The sequence below is a fragment of the Cololabis saira genome, chromosome 7 (assembly GCF_033807715.1).
Source record: "Cololabis saira isolate AMF1-May2022 chromosome 7, fColSai1.1, whole genome shotgun sequence".
Classification (NCBI taxonomy): Eukaryota; Metazoa; Chordata; class Actinopteri; order Beloniformes; family Belonidae; genus Cololabis; species Cololabis saira.
In genome coordinates, this window is record NC_084593.1 from 30,544,500 (window position 1) to 30,563,592 (window position 19,093).

The window sequence follows — 19,093 nt, forward strand, 5'->3', positions numbered from 1 at the left end:
GGGATGTGCGCACAGAGATGACGTCATGCAGGTCAGAGGTCTTGTTTACAAACTGATTTATTTGTTACACACACAGCCCCGGATGTAGACAACAGGTCCTGGAAGCAGATCTAGTGATTCATAAAAGAAATGAAGAGTTTCGCGGCAATCATGTGTTATTTAGACGCTGCATCGTCTGTGTCCCGCGGTGCCCCATTCGCTACCATTATATGGAGAAGTGGCTCGCAAAAAACTCCTAATATCTTCCGAAGGACTCCAAATGACACCAAACTTGCCTGGGTGAGTATACAACCATAAAAAATGCCAGAAATAAGGTCCAGGTTGTAAAAAACCGAACTTTCCCTTTAAGGTGGAAAAGTTACATAGTGCTGCTTTAAAAGAAACTCTACGTGGTGTAAACACCTGATCACAAGTTTCAGAAGACACAACTGTCTTTTTTATGAATCCTACTTTCAGTCACTTCTGAGTGATTTAGGCTGGCATTGTGAGACTTTGGGGACAAAGCAGCACAGGGTTTCTTTTTATATCTACAGCTGCAGTCGCCTCCCTCGAAACAAGACGGCTAACGGGAATCCTCGTACAGTCTTAAAAGGGAGAACAGTGACGTAATGTTAACTAAATACTGTATAATCAAATTGAACGTTACTTAGGTTGTTGTGCACTAATTAAACCAGTCACGACACAGCCTGTCAGGGCCGATGTGGGAGGCTACCCACTTTAAAAAGAGAAAAGTTCCCACAGGAAATCCTGCAGTGGGTTGAGATTCCGAACCACGAGATCAATTTAAAAACGACGTGCAATTATCCGTGGTCAGATCAGTGGCTTCCACATGCTGCTGTCATACAGGTCCACGGTACTGCATCACTATTAAAGTACTCACTTTTTCTTTGGTTGAGAACATCTGTTTGGGTATCTGAATGGACTCTCAACTCAAAAACTCTCTCATAACACAGTCCTCTCACTTTTCTCAGGTCACCTAGCTCTGAAAATACACTGATCACTTTAGATTGGCTGGGCGCTGTCATGTCACAAACCACAAACCCAGATCACTGTGCCTTTATCCAGCTTCCCCATCTTTATCTCCACCCGCATTTACAACACGCTGCATTTGTTCTACGTCCGATGCAGGTCAGAGTCACAAACTCTGACATGTCTTTGATATTTTTCAAGGGTTACTTTACAAACATGTCCAAACTCTTGGCTTTGGTTTGATTGCATGTAAAATAAAATAGCAAGGTTTAAATTATTTTTCCTCTGACTAATATGTCATCCACCTTTTTTATTGATATTTTTTAAGCACCTTCTGTAGCATAAATAACTACAGCTTTTTAATATCGCTTGTATGATCATCGATTTGACCCTGTTAGGTGCATTAAAGTGAAATATCAGGCATCTCTGAACAGTATCATAGTAAAGTCCTTTGGAGATGACTTAGGGATTTTTTTTTTTTTTTTCTTTACATATTGATGTTCTTGTGACAATTTTTTTTAAAGTTTTGGTTAAAAAAAAATTCAACCAGATTTGTGTCTCATAGTCTTGATTGTTCATGTGTTGGGATGCTGGGACAGACATGATGCAACAAATGTTCCTGCCAACAGTTTCATGTTAACTCATCCCAACAGGAGAATATTTGTACTTGCATGAAAAAAATTAAACAAATGTTTTTAACTTTTATGCCCCCACAAAGAGTAAAATTAAGCATAACACACAATGTAAAACTAGTCTACATTAGCTGATCTACTGTAAAGCTGCAGATGTGAAACAACCTGAACCCTGAGAGTCCTGAATAAACTGGATGAAAAGTCAGTTCCTACATACTCAAAAGATGAAACTATGACACAGGGCTGTGGCACTGTGCCCTCCCTCAGAGCCAAAATAAGTAATTGACTTAACCCACACTCCAATCCACACTAACACATATTTTGTCAGTCAATGTCAAAAATCTGGAACCAGAAGAAAATGACTCAGAGGAAAGCCAAGTATGACCCATCAGTAATATTTTCATCATTAATCTTGACTAAAGAATGCTGGGTTTTTTTAACTGCGTATTTCTATTTATTCTTCTTTATGTACCATCAAAAAGAGTATCCTCATTTTCAGACTGAATTTGTGATAAAATAATAATGGAGAGTTCAGATTTATATATCGATTAAGGGGCACCTTTTATTAAGTGCATGATGGTCAAATTTATGTTGTTAAATCTTAAGCTGCCTAACTCTTAATTGGCACAAATCTTCAAGGTTTAGAGATTTAACAGTGTAAGGGCTATTTTTCACATATTTTCTTTTTTATGGGGGTTTGATGTGAATACTGAATATAATAGTAGGTCCAGGCTGCTTTAATAGTGGCACTCTTTTTTTTTTTTTGCTTTTTGATTCCTGTTGATAAAATCTAATTATTTTGAATGAAGGACAGTTCACAATTATAGTGCAGGTTTTAATTGGAGGTTGTATCCTTTTCCAAAGTGAAAGAATCGTTTAAAAAATGTGTTGGTTTGTATAAAGCCAATTTACAAGACGTAATCTCCATTCTGTTTTTATTCGCTTCTTTTTTCACTTCGCTTTGTTGGGTCTTCCTGCCTTTGATTTTGTCTTTTGGGAGTTTAATGCCGGTACATCAGGATAGAGTCAGGTGATGGATGTAGCCATCATAGGAGATTCTGCTTCTTTGTTTTCAAAAAGGTCCTGGTATTGCTGGGTTGCATCACCTGCTCAGCTTTACTGCATTGGCATCTCGGTAGTGTCTTTCTGTACATTTCAGAACTCATTTGCCTGTTATCATCAGTAAAAATGAGCCCCACTGCTATTGGAAGTCATTGGTAAAATAACCTGAGCTCAGCTGGTAACATAATCATTTTCTTCTTAGTCTGGGTCTGTATGTTTTTAAAATGTTTATATACAAGGAAAAAAACAAAAACGTATCCAACTTTAGCAAAAAATCTGCTCACAGTGCTTAATTTAGTTTAAAAAGCTATAGTATGGCTCAGTTGTGCTTCACAAAGTGGACTCAGTAACTGTCCTGCATTTAGAAAATGAAATCATAGAAATGACGCCCTCATCTGCGGAGAGCGTGAACAGCTGGGCTGCTGTTGGCCGTCCTCCATCTGTTTTGTCCTAGCAGGGCCTCAACAACAGTCCAGGTTTCCAAGAGAGTACTCAGAAACAGTATGGCTTCAATAATGCTGAGGCCACAGATAGATATCCTGTGTTTCCTGTCTCTTGCTGCCATACTAATGCTCATATAATTTTATGTTTATAGTGCCCTGTTGGCCTGAGAGCTGTGTTTTGGTTTCACTGCCAAAATAAATGGGAATGACTTCAACCTGAACTGTTGTCCAAACCTGTAATGCGAGCTCAATCTACAGTATAAGGTGCATTTGAGAAAGAAGTGCTTTCTGTTCACCCTTACTAATGTTGTGCAGCCTCTATCAAAGGCTCTTTCATATTTTTTTGTCAGTATGAGGAGGGGTGAACACTCCGAAAGGCAGACCCATTAATCATGGCATATTTTGCTGTATGGAGTCCAAATAAGCTGGATATATGAACGTATGGGTGTGTCTTTATGACCCAGGGGTGTATGCACACCATCTAGGTCAAAGGCACGGTCATGCCTTATGAAGAAAGAAGTATGTGTGTATGTGAGAGAGAGAGAGGGGGTCAATATCCACAGCAAACCTCCCTCCCAAGGACAGAGGGACCCAGTGTGAGACAGGGCAGCAAGGACCTCTACCGTGGGATAAGTACAGGTTGGACATAGAAAGGAGGTAGTTAAGTGAAAAAGACTAACAGATGCTGGGGCTAGTTTACTCAGGGGGGGAAGGAGCCTCACCACAGCTGAAGACCTGACACCCCAACACATGCACATGCACATGAACGCAGCTTCTCTGTGCTTAAGAAAAACAAGTGTACTACGGTGGCTGGGGAACTGTTTATATCCCTTGACAAGATATTTTAACACTCTAGGCAGATAGGACAAAAAATCAAACTCTTCACCTAAAACAGATGCATTTCTAAACTCAACTTCATTACATTAAAGAGTCTGTTAATTAAAACAATGAAAAAACATAATCTTGTCATGCAAAGATAAGCAAAAGTTTGTTGCGTTCAGAATCTGCAGCCAAGCTAGCAGATCTCTGAGGTTTTGCTCCAAATATGGTGATCTCCCTCTGAACTCAGAAGTAGGGATTTTTGAGTTCAGTGTAAAAAAAAAAAAAAAAACAACAACTTTGAATGAAAATGGATTTCTGACTTGGAAAGTAAGACCAATTTTATAAACTCTGACCTCAAAATCCAGTTCATCGGACATCTGGCGATAGCTGCCTTTTAATAACCAGTTTAGTAGCAGTTCAGCAGTTCACTTTGCCTTCTTCCTGTCCCACTCATTCAGTTTTAAATAGGTGTGCACTCCCTCAATTAACAAATCTTGCGAAATACTTTTTGCTCCACTCTTGCTCCTCTTAGCTTACTTTCCTCACCAGAGGCACAATCTTGGTTATAGTCTTACCAAAAAAGCCATTACTTCAGGATATCATGACCAGAATATTCATCTTCAAACCATCACCTTTCCACAGGGGTGCTCCATGGCTAGGTGCTGGGACCCCATCTCTTTGCTATATACACCATATTACCATCATTTATCTACTAACATACCAGTGATAGTTTTATAATATCCAACTTGACTTATCATTTTTGCCATTTGATCCCACAGTTTCAGCTAAAATTCTAGTTTTAACATATCTACAAAAGTTTCTACTTCAGCTGTCCCCAAAAAAAGATTATGTGAAACCTGGATGTTGTTTTATCAGGATTTTTCACATAACAAAAACCAGGCCTTATACAGTTTTTGTGTCACGCAACTCCTGGTACAGGCCACGGTTATCTCTTACCATGAATTGTGTAGTCCTCCTATACTCCCGGACTCCCCCAAGCACAGTGAAACCTTATAGATGATCTACAGCATAATGCTGCATTGTGACTGACATTTGATCAACCAAAGAGACGCATCTCCCCGTAATGTATTTACTTTTACTGGCAACCAAAATCAACATGCGTCACTAGTGTGAAGAGTTAGTGTTTGAGAGGTGTGTACTGAGTGAACTTTCTGGGCATTTATTTCACAGAAATCAGGAAATTCAAACAATAATTTCAAGTGAAACATGCTATTAAATGTAGGCTTGGGAGCCACCAGCATGACAGCACATTTTAATCCCAAACAATGCATGAGCATATCCCAGCTAGTATTCTCAGACTCTTGCTCAAAAATGACATGGTGAAATAAAATGAGTAAGTTGCAGCAAATGTAGGGCTATCTGTGCTTGTGTATATATGTTTACATTTATTTGAGAAGAATGTGCACACATTTTACTGGGTTAGAGTAAATGAAGAAGGATCACAGAATAAATGTAATACTTTAAACATAAACCTTTAGATTGAAAATGTCTTGGGAAATGACAGTACCTATCCAAAACCTCCAGAGGGCTGTGGCACAACATCTTACCATTACCTGCACCAAGATGAAAACAAGGAGATCTTAGTAGGAGGACGTTTAGGTGAGCTCCTCAAACAAGCCGCTTTGGCACTACTTTTATCAAGTTCCTTCACTATGTGGGGTTTTATGGCATCATATGAGTTTTAACTCTAGATTGAAAATTAGTTTGTTTTAACTTAACTATAGTCAATCGGACTGAGTTGGACTGAAGTTGATTGATCTTAGTTGGACTGCTTTGAACTTGCTTGTGTAAAGTGAGTTGATGTTTTTTGTGAATTAAAGCTCTCCACAAAAGTGAGTTCAACAAATCCAGAACATTTTATTTGCTTACCATTTTTCTTCACAAAAAACTAAATGTAAATTGAAAACAGTGACGTGAGACATGTTTGAGCTACCCTTCACACTTTATAGTTTACAAGGGCATTATATTGGGAACTGATTTAAATCATTGAATCATTGCAGGATATTCTCAAACTCTACTATCTACCACACGTAATCACCAGTCACAAGAAGGGAAACACACTGTCTAGACATAGGGTTAACTTTACATAGTTTCAGAAAGGTACTCAGAAAATAAAAAGGCCAATAACAGTCTGGAATCATTTTAATGTGACATTGAGACACTGGATTACACATTTTAAGCTTATTAACTGGAAAACAGTTTATAAAAACTGCACAGCAAAGGTAACATAATCTATGTTTATAGCTGAGAGAATGGGAATCTATTTTACTGTGAAGTCTCATATGTTTTATGTGGTTTGAATGAACTGGTGCGATCAGTCACGACAGGTTTATGGACTGTAGTAGATCATCGTTGTCTTTGCTACCTGCTTATTTTGTTGCTTGTTTTTTTAATCGAGTTTTGTTTTGGTAAAAATGGATGTTATGAGCATTTAACTGAGTTTTTATCTGCAAATCTACAGGTTTGTGCATGTTTAATACGATTTAGACATAGTTTAAGTCTTTGAATGTGCCATGTCAGCTTTAGAGAGGGCTCTAGTTTGGAAGGCGATAATAATAACAATAATAATAATAATAATAATAATAATAATAATAATAATGAATTAGCAAAAAAAAACAAAAACACTCCTCCAGTATTTTGCAGTCACAGCAGTAAGACTTTATTCTGTGTCTATAAACTACTCCCCATTTATAATGTAGCAGCATTTACACATTTTACCAATCAACTATTGATAGTAAAGAAAGCCATGAACGTGTAAATAACTGAATGTGCGGGACATATCCACAGCAACGAGCAGCCAGAACCTGAAAAATACAAGTAGATTTTCTCCCCCTACATCATCCATGCTCGGGTTGCATACTTTCTAAGGGATTAGACAACATTTTTTAAGGGAACTGTTTTCTTTAAAACAAAGGATTCTCCCAGAAGGGCTAAAAACCTGCAGACTCACAGAAAAGATGCAGAATGGCTTTGAAATGTCAGACTGATTATTTCAACGAGTGGCAGAGCCCAGAGCTCCCATGCACTTGGTAGGAATTCATTTCAAAGCTTTTTCCCAAGGTCCTCGTTTTCCAGGGTCCCATGTACACAAGGGTTTATGTTACAAATGTCCCAAGAATACAGGTTTTACATGCCCAAGGAAGTACAGTGAATGCTCTCAGGCTTCTGCTTTCCCCTTGGTCTTATATAACTGTGGTCCTCAGTTCCCAAGGTCCTGTGCGGATTACCCAACTTCTTATGTTCTCACATTCGTATGTTAAGTTTCTATCCTTAGTTCTTAGTCTTAATGATCCAATGACACAAAGGCGTTAAGTTCTTAAAGCCCTGTGATCTGTTGTACTCCCGTCATCAGTGATGGGACTGGACTTCACAGGAGTTATTCTGCTGATGACGTGAGTCCAGCTGTAGCTATCCCTGAGGCCATAAAAGTCACATCAGCTTTAACTTTGATCATATTTCTTGGAATCTCAGACAATTTTCATGAAATAAAAGTTGTTTACATGTGGATTCATGTTTTGAAGGGGCATTCTGATTAAAACGATAGTTTTTTTTTTTTTAAACAAGAATGATCTAAACAGGAATGTGGAGAGACACTTTTTAGAATAATGTTAACTTACACAAGTTTACAGCCATCCCATTCCAAACCAATATTCCCTGTGGTCATGGTATGACTCCAATAAGTTGAAAACCACTACCTCACTTCATGCATCTTCTGTATAACTGCTCTTTGTTGCGGTAGCCACTTCCTGTTCACTCAAAACATATATATATATACATACATTAAAAAAAAATGTATACCTTTCTTTTAGTTGTGTCACAGAGGTTACATCTGCTGCAGATGTTTTTCATACACCATCACAATAAAACTTAAGGAATCATTTCTGAGCTATCATGCATGACCTCACCCACACACACACCCAAGCAGTCTCTGTTTCCCTTCTCACACACAAACCACTGGCATACCAGAGAGCCTATATTTAAAATGAGCCCCGGGGATGTTTTTTTTTTAATTTTATTCCTAGTGTTCAGACTTTCGATCAAAAGTGGTCAATGTGGATTGCGGGGTGTAAAAAAGACTGAACAAATGAGTGGGACTGATGGGAAACAGGTACGGAAAAACATAATCACAGCATAGGATGAGCAACGAGTAAACAGGTTTTACAATAAGATAATGAACACACATTCAGAAAAGAGCATGAGAGTGTGATTATGGAATGTTTGAGTCAGACCCAAATAGTTACAAATTTGCCAAGGCTGCAAAATACCACCTTCCAAACGTGAAGCCGCTCCAAATACAGCCCTATCATCCCACGTCTCATTTTCAAAGTCTCTTTTCCCTCTCTCCTTTCACCACAAATCCCAGAAGTTCGAGCAACACAGAGAGAGACAGAGGAGATGAGGGGAGCGTTTAAATCTGTCGTTTCGTGAGTGGTTGGGTCGGTGTCTGGAAACCTTTCACATCCTGTTTACGCCGGGCAGATTTCAGCTTGGAACCGCAGAGAGTTGGCAGGGCCCCTGCTTGGACACAGCTTCTTTCTCTCTTTTCTATCTGTTCCCCGGCCTCCTTCGCCTTCACATCTCAGTCTGCAAGCCTTTTTCACACCACCTCCTTCCACTCAACACCTTGAAAGCTAAAGTAAACAGCAGCGCCTCAGGCTTGCTGTGCAGGCGTGGCCGCAGGAGTCAAAAAACCTTGATTTTTCTGCAGCAGGAAGACCAAAATGTGGCCAAATCACAAAACACCCCCTTTAGATTTTAATTTCCAAGCACAGGTTTAATGGAGAAATGTTGTCATATTTACAGTGTCCTATATCAAATGGAAGGTTCCAGAGAATGAAGCGAATCTTTCATTACAATAAAGAATGAGAGCAAAAAGAAATCCTGATACCTGATTCAGATAGCGTAAAAAAATAACATCTCAGAAGTTTGCCAAAGGAGATCAAACAGCAAAGCTTATTCAACAAGGGATCCATGGGAGAGGAGCAGCTTTTAGCTTTGCTCCTGCAATGTCCTTCTCTCTGCATGCCTCAGCGGCACTTGCAGGATTTAACAACCATATTGGAGAGCTGCTCAACGCGCGGCGTGCGCCCGATGTAGTACATGATGGTGAGGGGCTCCAGGTCCTGGGGGACGCAGCAGGGGGAGATGGAGGCCTCGGGATTCAGCTTGTTGTACAGGGGCAGGATCTCACAGGGAACAGAGAGGAAGAGTTTTTTTTTAATTAAAGACTGTGAAAATATATTTTCTTAACCAGTTTATTGCTGAATGATGAGGTCATGCACAGAAACGGGTTTTTGGCCAAGTCCTAGCGCTTTAGGTTATTACACAAGAGAGTTGTGGGGTTGTTTTTCTTACATTGCCAGGCAACTTAATCAGGGTTTGACATTGTGGGGGAAACTAGCTTATTTAGAGTTATATAAGTAGACAGATGCCATTCTCACATTTGTACGCTTAAAGTGACGCTACAATCAGAAGCTGGGGGCCAATGTTGGTGGAAAGTTTTGGTCTAATTTTCCACGATTTATTGTTCTTTGCCACATTGACGAAGCAAAAAAAGTTTTTTTTTTTCTTCAAATAAATTATTAACCAAGAAATCAAAATAGATTAAATTAAGTATATTAAATATTCATTTAAGCATTTGGTACTTTTGGCAGCAATGGTAGAGTGGAGCTGGGAATGATCCTACAAGTTTGGCACACCTTCCTTCTGGAACTTTCTCACATTTTTCTTGGCAGCTGGGTCAGATTGGATGGAGAGTGTTAGTGCACAGCCATTCCAAGCTCTCTCCAAAGATGCTTTCAGGCTCCAGATACTGACTCTGGCCGGGTGACTTTTTCCTTTTCACAGTTCTCCCATAGCAGTCTGCTCACTTCAGCTCCCTGGTCTTTTTGTCAAGTCCAATAAATTTATTTAGGTACTGCTGGACTCCAGTCAAGTTGTAGAAACATCTCCGGGAGCATTCATAAGCGTAAACAGCACAGCTCAGTTGCAAGTTAAGGCTCTGAATTCTTACACATTACAGTTAGTTGTTGTAAATTAAAAACTAGTCAAATGTGTTGTTTTTTTTGTGGAGTTTAAAATCCCTCCATTGGCTCACTGACACCAGCATTTTTTAGTCTTTCTGTCTCAGCTGCGTCCTCTCTCAATGAGCCAAGAGGAAGCCTCATATCTAGGGTGCATGTTCAGGGGGTTCTGATCTCCCTCCTCAACTGTGCAAGAAACCAAATAAGCATTAATTCACAAAATGTCAGCTCATTTCTGCAAATCATATCTGTTACAAATCTCACCCACCCAGTCCCCAAAAGAGACAAAAAATAACAACTCCCTACCAATGATTTGTTTTTAGTATAGAAGCATTAATGTTCAGTTTCAGATGTGTTTATATCAGGGTCTTATGAATAAATCAGCTATAGTCAAATACACTTCTACATCCTAATAAACCTGTCAGTGTGGCTCCTTATGTCACCCTATACATCAAAAGCTGCCAAACTCCATTAAAGAAACCTTTCACAATTTTTACTATGAAATACATGTAAAAACACATTTATATAAGAGTGACGTTCATGAAGGGTAAAAGAGTAAAACCAGGGGATTTTGTAAGAGTCACAAAGAGTACAGACCAAGCCTTCGGGTGGTTGGGACAAACACTCTGTGTTGTATAAACCTATATGTCCTGTAAAAGGCTGCTGAGAGGTGCCAGCCCATTTATGACACTGGGGTTAACCAGTCTTAGCTAACCATGGTGTTTAGTCACCACAAACAATGCACTTCAAGCTCATTTAAAGGAAAACATTGCCCACATTTAAAACTGTCTGTGAACTAAACTCAGGCCGAGAGTTGATTGGAGTTTGTCCCAAACTAGAGTATTTTACCAGAAAGACGGAGAAGCTAATCTGATTTTTTTTGACAGTCACAGATGTTTCTGTTTATATAATTTGGCTGATTCTCTGCACTAAGAAGTCTGTCACTGTTTCCACTGAAATTATTCAGCACAAAAGGTTATGAATCTCCAGATTGTGGGAAATAAAATTGGGGGGAAAAAAATAACTAATTTGTCTTCACGTGGCCTTACTAGAAAAGGAAATTCAAACCCCTGTTTCCAAAATAGTTGACACACTGTGTAGGATGTAAATGACCAGAAAGAATGCAATGATTTAACCCAAAAATAGTACTAAGACAACGTATCACCTGCAGAAACTGAGGGAGGAAGGAACTTAATGTCAGCTGTCATTTGGGGAGAGTTTAGTGAGATGAATGTTTTCAGTGGCTGACAAGTCTGGACTGGCCGCTTCAGCAGCTGGACTCTTCTTTATAGAGCCAAGTCCTGGTAATATTTGTAAAATGTGAAGAATCTGGTGTGGAATTGTCTTGCTAAAATAAGCAAAACCTTTCCAGAAAAAAGATGTATGTTTTTAAGCTTTAAGGTGGATTGCAGATGTAACAGAGAGATTAATCTGGGCCCATGTTTTTTTTTTCTTTTTGAAATACCTAGTCATATCATCGATTGGTTGTCAAATTACATCGTTTTTTTGTGTTTTTCTCAGTGGCTTTGATTTCTGGACTGTAGAGTTACCTTTGGATGTGATGGAGGAATGCAGAGTACAAATTCACCTTCATTTTCATTAAATGTCATTCTTTTAGCAAAGATTATGCTGAAAGGTGGTTTTCTTTCCCAACTGTATCTTAGTTCCTTATTATCAGCTAACACGCTGTAAAGTTTTCAGTATATTCCCATTTATTCCTATACATTTTCATGGTAGGTTTCCAACTCTATCTGCAAGTCAATGCACGCCAGCATTATTTACATCTTATGTCCTTTTTTTTAAATTAACAGGATTGTACAAGTTTAGTTTGATTTTTGGTCTAATAGAGTAGATGGAAGAAAAATGTACTTATTTCTAGCTTTCCCCAGAAATAATTATAAGAATAAGAATAAGAATAAGAATATATATTTTTAAACATAACCCTCATCTTTTTTTTTCTTTTTGTTCTAGAAAAAGCTAAAAACAAGCACATAAAAGCTTTTAATCTTAATGTTAACTGTCGACTAAACACAAGTAGCTATTTTTCCAGTAAAAATCAATCTTTTGGAGGATCTTTGATGTGCAGGCTCTCTGGAGGGCTCAGGCAAAACATCATCCGTCAGAAATAGATAACCCTGGAATCTCACCATGTTGTAGTGGTTGTTGACGCTCCAGAGGTACCGGCAGTTGCCGGCACAGAAGTTGGCCTTGTAACCTTTTGGCTCGTGGATCCACTTCCACTTGAGGTCATTCCTGAAGTCGATGTAGAGCTCGTGCAGGCAGCAGCCCTGATCTGACCCACTGAGACACGCAAAGACAAACACACAAAATCCAATTCAGCTCCCATCCTGCTCTTGCAAGGCAGCAGCCCAAAGCTGGGTCATGGGAAAATTACAACAGGTCACCACCGAGGGACCAGCCATCACAACGTAATGACTGTGCCTGGCTGCCAAGAGTTTTCTCCTGCAGCGCGAGGTAGTCTAAATAAATCACTGCATGCCTGTTGGCCTACAATCTAAACAAAGCATCAGTACAGTTAGTTTTGCCACACAATAGTCAGCAAAGTAGGTCAGAAGGGGAAAACAAATGAAATCCAGAACCCACCACAACTAAACGCAGAGTTTCTAAACTACAAATCCTGGAGAAGTCTCAGTGCTCGCAGCCTGTCAAACAAAACCGCACACAAGTCGCTGATTTGGCGGCCTACCTGGAGCAGGTTTTGGTGTTTGTGGCGGCCGCCCTCTTCTTGCGGCTCTTCTTGGCCGGGTTGTCCACTCGGTCGCTGGGCAGCAGCGTGAGGATGAGGTGCGGTGTCTTGGTGCTGAAATCCGGTAGGCCCTTAACCGGACCGGGCTTTCTCATCCGCTCATCAGCCACACCTGCAGAGTAGCAGTTGATGAAGTGATTTTCCTCCCTCAAATATTTGATCTTTTGCTTTCAGTTGGTTTCTCTTTTTTTTTTGCACTAAAACACTCAATATATTTCCGTCTTTGAACTCATAAAAGCTATGCAAATAAAGAAACAAAAAACATGAGGGAAAATGCCCACAAATGTTTTAGAAAATAAGACCTGAATGGGTTAAGTAGACTTCAGTTTGCTTTGAAGAATCACAACAGTTTAAATACCAGGAAAACTCACAGTTTCACTGATAAAAACAAACCCTCCTCACGGATGGCACTGGTACAGTCATGTTTATCCTCCAAAGACTTTGTTGTTTTTTTTAAAGACTAATTAATTTTACATGTCTTGACTTTGGCTGAACAAGAAAAGGACAGGAACAACACATGACACAGCAGTTTGGGGATTTTTCTCTCTTCCTGAGTGAATGAGCATAAGAGCTCAACACAGGCCTGTGCTCGTTTTACATTACCATTACAAATGGCAGGTTTTTCTTCTTTCTTTTTTTTTTACAAAGTGTGAAAAAAACAGACTTGGCTAAGGTGAGAGTAAATCCCAAGAGTGCCATAATTTGAGCGCCTACATGATGCAAAACAGACAGTCTGGTATTTAACAGAATCACAGTGTGCAAAGGAACATTTTTTTTTCTTTATCCCCACACTATAGTGTGCAAGTGATCCATGAATCATATTGGAGGCGCCTTACTGAAGACTTTATGTTCACATCTTGTGACCTGCAGTTTATATTTTTCATCTCCTCATTGCCACTGCAATAAAGCTGAGGCTAGGTTTGACTTCACTGCTGCAGCTCATCAAATCTCTGGCTCACTGGTTGTCACACTTATTTATATGCTGTGGTCGGCTCCACAGCTAATTTTCACTTGTAGCTCCACTATAACTAATATTGTATGGTAAAAAGTCGGCCGCAATCAGCCTGCATGTGCACGGGGTGACTTCAGCCCACAGAAGAGAATACTCATTCAAATCCGGCTGCAGCCGAAAATATAACTGTGAAACCACGACTTAAGGCTCAAAAGCAGCGGCAACTGACCAGCAAACAGGGCCTCCAGCTCCTCACTCTTGTTGGGAACGATGTTGTTGGTAGATGGGACGAAGGTGCAGCAAGGACAGTGAACTCCCAGCTTCAGGCCAAGATTGATCTCTGAAGGTAGGAAGCAGCAGAAAAAGAAGACATGCAGGGATGAACCATGCAAACACAGCTGTCCGGATTGTACCGGGCAGAAAGCTTACTGATACCTAAGCTGACCTGGATCTGACACCCAGTCCTTAATAGTTTCAGTGACTTCCGTGGAGATCCAGGCCCCCGGGGCCCTTGGCTTAATGTTGCGGGAGTCAATGTAGCGTTGAGTTGATGGACTGTCCCTATTTGGCTTCAGTAACTGATGCAACAAACACACAGATGGACAATGATGTAGGTGAGACTGTCAAAAATCAGTTTACCTCCTCTAGTCTTCAGTCATAATCAATTTAGCCATTTAAGTCTCTCCACATCATGTATCTAGATGTAAAAGCTTAAGAGGACAAAAAAAGACTTCCTCTGATAGTTACACTTAGGTTTTCTGCTTCTGCTGCACTCCAAATGAGCCAAATACAAAGAGAATCATGTGTGATACAAACGTGAGCTGTAGCCATGGTGTTTACCTGGTAGATCTCCACTCTTTGCTCCGAGACCTTGGCCCCCGGGTTGGGAACTCTGAAGATCCTGAACTCAGCTTTGACCAAGGTGCTGTTGGCCAGGTCCACCCCACTTACGTCAAAGTAGATTACTTTGTAAAAGCGGTTGGGTGCTGCTGGTTGCACAGTATCTGGATAGAGAAGAAAAAGCAATAAACAACGACGAAACATAAAAGATGACTAACGGTTGAAGGACTTCTTCATCATCTTTAGTATGTGGGACTGATGCATTGTCTCAGATGTAATTACTGCTAAAGAATGTCTCTGTGAGCTAAATTACAGGCTTTGGCTGAGTCTCATAGTCATAATCTCATAGTCTCTCTAAATGTGTTTGGTCTCATGTTTAATGTATGGCGGATTGATGGATTTGACTGTATTAAAAAGACAGTTGTGTAATTTGTAGCATCCAACACCCTTGATCTTAAGTCTAAAATCTAAAATATGTGAACACATATGTGAAAGTTTCTCTTTTGAGGAGATAGCTCCATCCAACACCAACATGCTCAACTTCATCAAGGGTTTGCAGGAGCATTCCTGGTTTAGACAGCTGTGATTTGAAATCTTTTAAAGGCCCTCTTCTTGTAAAGTATGATGTTGAATTAAGATCTGAGCACTTATGCCACAGGAGAAAGAAAGCATTTATCTAGCACTGGAGATGCAATTATCCTTTATGTAGCCTACTGATAATATCTGCTTTTTAAACTCTTAAGGCTGATTTATGGTTCAGCGTTACACCAACGCAGAGCCTACGGCGTAGGGTCTGCGGCGATTTAAGCGGAACCATAATTCAGGCTTTACTTTACCCCCCCACCCTCCACCCCCGACTGCAGAAACATGCATCTTGCTCTACTCTCTGCAATCCCAGTTCACATTGGTCCTTTAGTGGCAGTACTTTTATTTTTATTAAGAGATGTCTGTTTTCAATCTTTCATTTAAGAATAGTTGTTTCTTTTTTTTCTCTAAGGGCAAGTAAACCAAAGCCAAATTCCTAATTTCAATGTTGATTCTGATCCCTATGGAAGCGTATTGCATTCACTTGAGAAAAAAAAATCTGCTCTGTTTTTCTGAATTAACGAGATAATTATCTCAGAATTCTGAGAAACTTTTAATGAAAAAAAAAATAGCTTTCAGTCTGAACAATTGAAAGTCCTGCGGTGCCTGCGCAAAGTCAACAAACTAGTAACAATACCATCTATATAACTTAAAGACAAGAGTATCTCCCAATGTTTGAAACAGAAATCAAAATAAAACTGGATTAAACTGGACAGGCGGAACATGTTTGCTTCCATGAAATCAAGCTCTCAAGTGAATGACAGCTTCTTGCAAGTTGGGAGGTATCTGGTAATTCAGAAAAACAGAGCAGATTTTTTTTTCATTAAAACTTTTCTCAGAATTCTGAGATAATTATCTCGTTAATTTTTTTTAAATTAAATTTTATTTAAAAAAATCTGTTCAGTTTTTCTGAATTAACGACATAATTATCTCAGAATTCCGAGAAAAGTTTTAGGGGGAAAAAAAAAACCTGCTCTGTTTTTCTGAATTAACAACTTGCAAGAAGCTGCATTCACTTGAGAGCAAACATGTTCCACCTGTCCAGTTTAATCCAGTTCTATTTTGCTTTTGATTTGAAACATTGGGAGATACTCTTCTCTTTAAGTTATATAGATGGTATTGTTATTACACTGTTAACCCGAATAAATGTTAAATGTTTTAAGTTTACACAAGTTAAGTTTTCTATTTTCCTCAACTCATCTGTGGGAAATACACTCAAAATGTGTTAATTTGTTAATTAAATTTGTTAAATAAATTTGTTAATTTAAGTCGACAAACTATAGGTTGTCGACTATAGTTTGTCGACTTTGCGCAGGCACCTCAGGACTTTGCGGTTGTTCAGACAGAAAGCCCATTCTGATCTGCTGGACATTATTTCTTAATTCAGAAAAACAGAGCAGATTTTTTTTTAAATTAAAAATGTATCTCGTTTATTCAGAAAAACAGAGCAGATTATTTTTTTTTTATTAAAAATGTATGTGTTAAAACGGAGCAGATTTTTTTTTTTATTAAAATTTTATCTCGTTAATTCAGAAAAACAGAGCACATTTTTTTTTAATTAAAATTTGATCTCGTTAATTCAGAAAAACAGAGTGAATGCAATACGCTTCCGTAGATCCCAAAGTGACAAACCAGTTTTCCCAGCTTGATTTTTGTGATTCACTCACTTGAGTCGCTGCGCGGCTGCGTCATGTCGATCCTCTGCACTTCTTTGGCGTAGTAATCCTCCTCGCTGCTCTCTCGCTCGCAGGCGGACTCGGTCATCCGTACCCGCTCCTTCTGCAGCTCCCTGGTGCTGTTGTACAGCAGCATGACCGCGGGGGGAACCGGCGCCGCCGCCGCGGGCTCGTCGTCGTCCTCCGGCGGGCTGCGGATGCGCAGCTTGCTGAGGATCTGGCCGCGGATCGCCTCGATGCGCCGGGACTTCTGGTCCTTCAGGTTGACGGACTGACACGTGTTGATCCCCCCCACCAGCAGCACGCCAGAGAACCGGAACAGCAGCAGCAGCAGCGCGAGGCAGGAGAGCCACATGGTCCGTGAGAGGATGAGAGGATGAGAGGATGACTGAGAGGATGAGAGGATGAGAGGATGCTCCTTTTTAACTGCGCAAAACTGCGCGTGTCCAAACCGAGCGCAGAAAAAAGTGCGCTCAAAGCTGATTTCAAGTGTGAATCTCAGGCCAGTATAGTCCCAGTGTCCAACTGTAATAGTTTGTTTGCCTCAAAACCACTTCATGTAGAAAAATGAAAAACCATACAGGCACTTAAAGTTAGAGTAAAAGTGTGACATCTTCACGCGTGCGTCCGTCGGTTTTCCGCCTTGATGCGTAAAGACGCATTGTCATTTAGACTTTGGAGTCTACTCTTTAAATTAATACAATCGTTTTAGCCACGATATGCACACAACATTAAATACCACTATAAATCCACAAATTCTTGTAACCAGAAAGGTTTAAGACCCCAGTTTGGTGCGATCAGAGCTCTGCTCTCCCACGCCGGTGAGTGCGCTCTCCGTGGAAATATGAAGGTATGTCTGACTGAGGTGGGGGAAAAATTAAAGCCTTATCGGTCTTCGTTTTTCGTCGTCCATCATCGCATAATTGAACAGCTCTCAGGAGAACAGGGTCATCAGAGGAGCTCAGCCCATGTCGCAAACCCTCCAAACGAAAACCCGGGCAGGCAGCGCACTTTATCTGCAGAAGCTCGGCTCCAGCGCCTTCACCTCAGAAAGAGACATCTGTGGAGCAAAAAACCGACCCATATCCGCCTGCAGCGAAAAATACAGTTACAGTCCCAAAAAGCTCAATAAGTTCCTCCCATTCCCCCCGTTATAGGTAAACAGAAAGCAGCCTGCACTAAAAGACTGAAAAAAGAGATGATTTATGTTGGAAAACCCATAGTGGACCTGTCACTGCCCCTCTTATAAACATAAAAACATGGAAATAAAACGTCAAAGGACATAAAAACACATGAGTCAGAAGCACATATGAAAGACGTCCTCTTGCTGTGAATTTTCAAGAAGAGAAACGTTATGTGAAGTCCTGCTCTTAAATGGGCTCCTGTGTGGTGCTGGCTGGGCGGAAAGCTCTGCTGAAGACATGCAGATCTGCTGCAGGACGAGCCTCCATTATTGTGCAGATCCTCGGTGAGAAGCAGCAGGACAGTCTCTGGAGTGAAGGAGGGAGCAGCAGCAGGAGGAGGTGGAGGGCGGGATGCCACCGGGCTGAAGAAGGGAATGTGTGATTATGCAGGCAAAAGCTATTCTGCTCCAAACGGAGTGCGCATTTTATAATTATTACCCCCCACAAAAATGCTGCTCCACCTTCTTCTCTCTGCAGGTAAACATCTCCACAGGCTCCATCCTGCTCATGCACCATGTTACACCTTATTATTATGGGATATTTGCGTGAAGTTTGAGCACAAGATTATAACAGTGTTTTCCATGCGTTCAAGCTGATCCGTCTTTGAAACAAAGAAAAGAAAACACATTAGTTTAGTTTAAGTTTATTTCAGTCATATATACCTTTCAAGGCAACAAGGAAGAGACAGTGTTTTACAATTTGACTGAAAAAGGCTCAGGCAGAAGCAGAGCTTATTAATGCCCGCCTACTACATAACTTAACAATACATGGTGTCAAGTGTGAAGAAAAAAGATACAATCTTGCTACGCTTATACATTTTTGTTGAAATGTCAACCCCTGTGATTATTTTATTTTGTGATTATTTAAATTTATTTTATTTATTTTCTTTTTATTTAAATTTAGAAGTTTATCTTGGAAAAAATGTATAGTTACATATTCGCTTGTGTGTTGTGAATTTATGTTTCAATTGCAAACTAATGTTTCCTCAAAGGAATTTTGTAATTTTGGAAATGTTGAATAAAGTTTGTTAAAAAAAAGTGTGAAGAAAAAAAGCAGAAAACAAATAAAAAACAATCATATAATTTCTACATATACTGTACATACACTTGCATACATA

The 19,093-nt window shown here is 39.9% G+C and overlaps 1 protein-coding gene across 1 annotated transcript; it reads right to left on the minus strand.

The window, feature by feature from the left end:
- Positions 1-8,702: 8,702 nt before the first annotated feature.
- On the minus strand, positions 8,703-18,338 carry tgfb5 (transforming growth factor, beta 5). Its single transcript, XM_061725565.1, has 7 exons — positions 16,784-18,338; positions 14,532-14,695; positions 14,137-14,269; positions 13,921-14,031; positions 12,680-12,851; positions 12,120-12,273; positions 8,703-9,135 (listed from the first exon to the last, which is right to left on the minus strand). Exons 1-7 carry the CDS (start codon positions 17,145-17,147, stop codon positions 8,977-8,979), a joined length of 1,257 nt encoding a protein of 418 aa, XP_061581549.1. The 5' UTR covers positions 17,148-18,338; the 3' UTR covers positions 8,703-8,976.
- Between the last annotated feature and the right edge of the window lie 755 nt (positions 18,339-19,093).

Excerpts from the sequence above, each read along its gene's own strand:
- tgfb5 (XM_061725565.1), bottom strand. The coding sequence starts at position 17,147 with ATGTGGCTCTCCTGCCTCGCGCTGCTGCTGCTGCTGTTCCGGTTCTCT. Across the intron at positions 14,696-16,783 it reads GCAGCCGCGCAGCGACTCAA|ATACTGTGCAACCAGCAGCA; the intron begins GTGAGTGAATCA and ends TTCTCTATCCAG. Across the intron at positions 12,852-13,920 it reads GCTGGAGGCCCTGTTTGCTG|GTGTGGCTGATGAGCGGATG; the intron begins GTCAGTTGCCGC and ends GCTACTCTGCAG.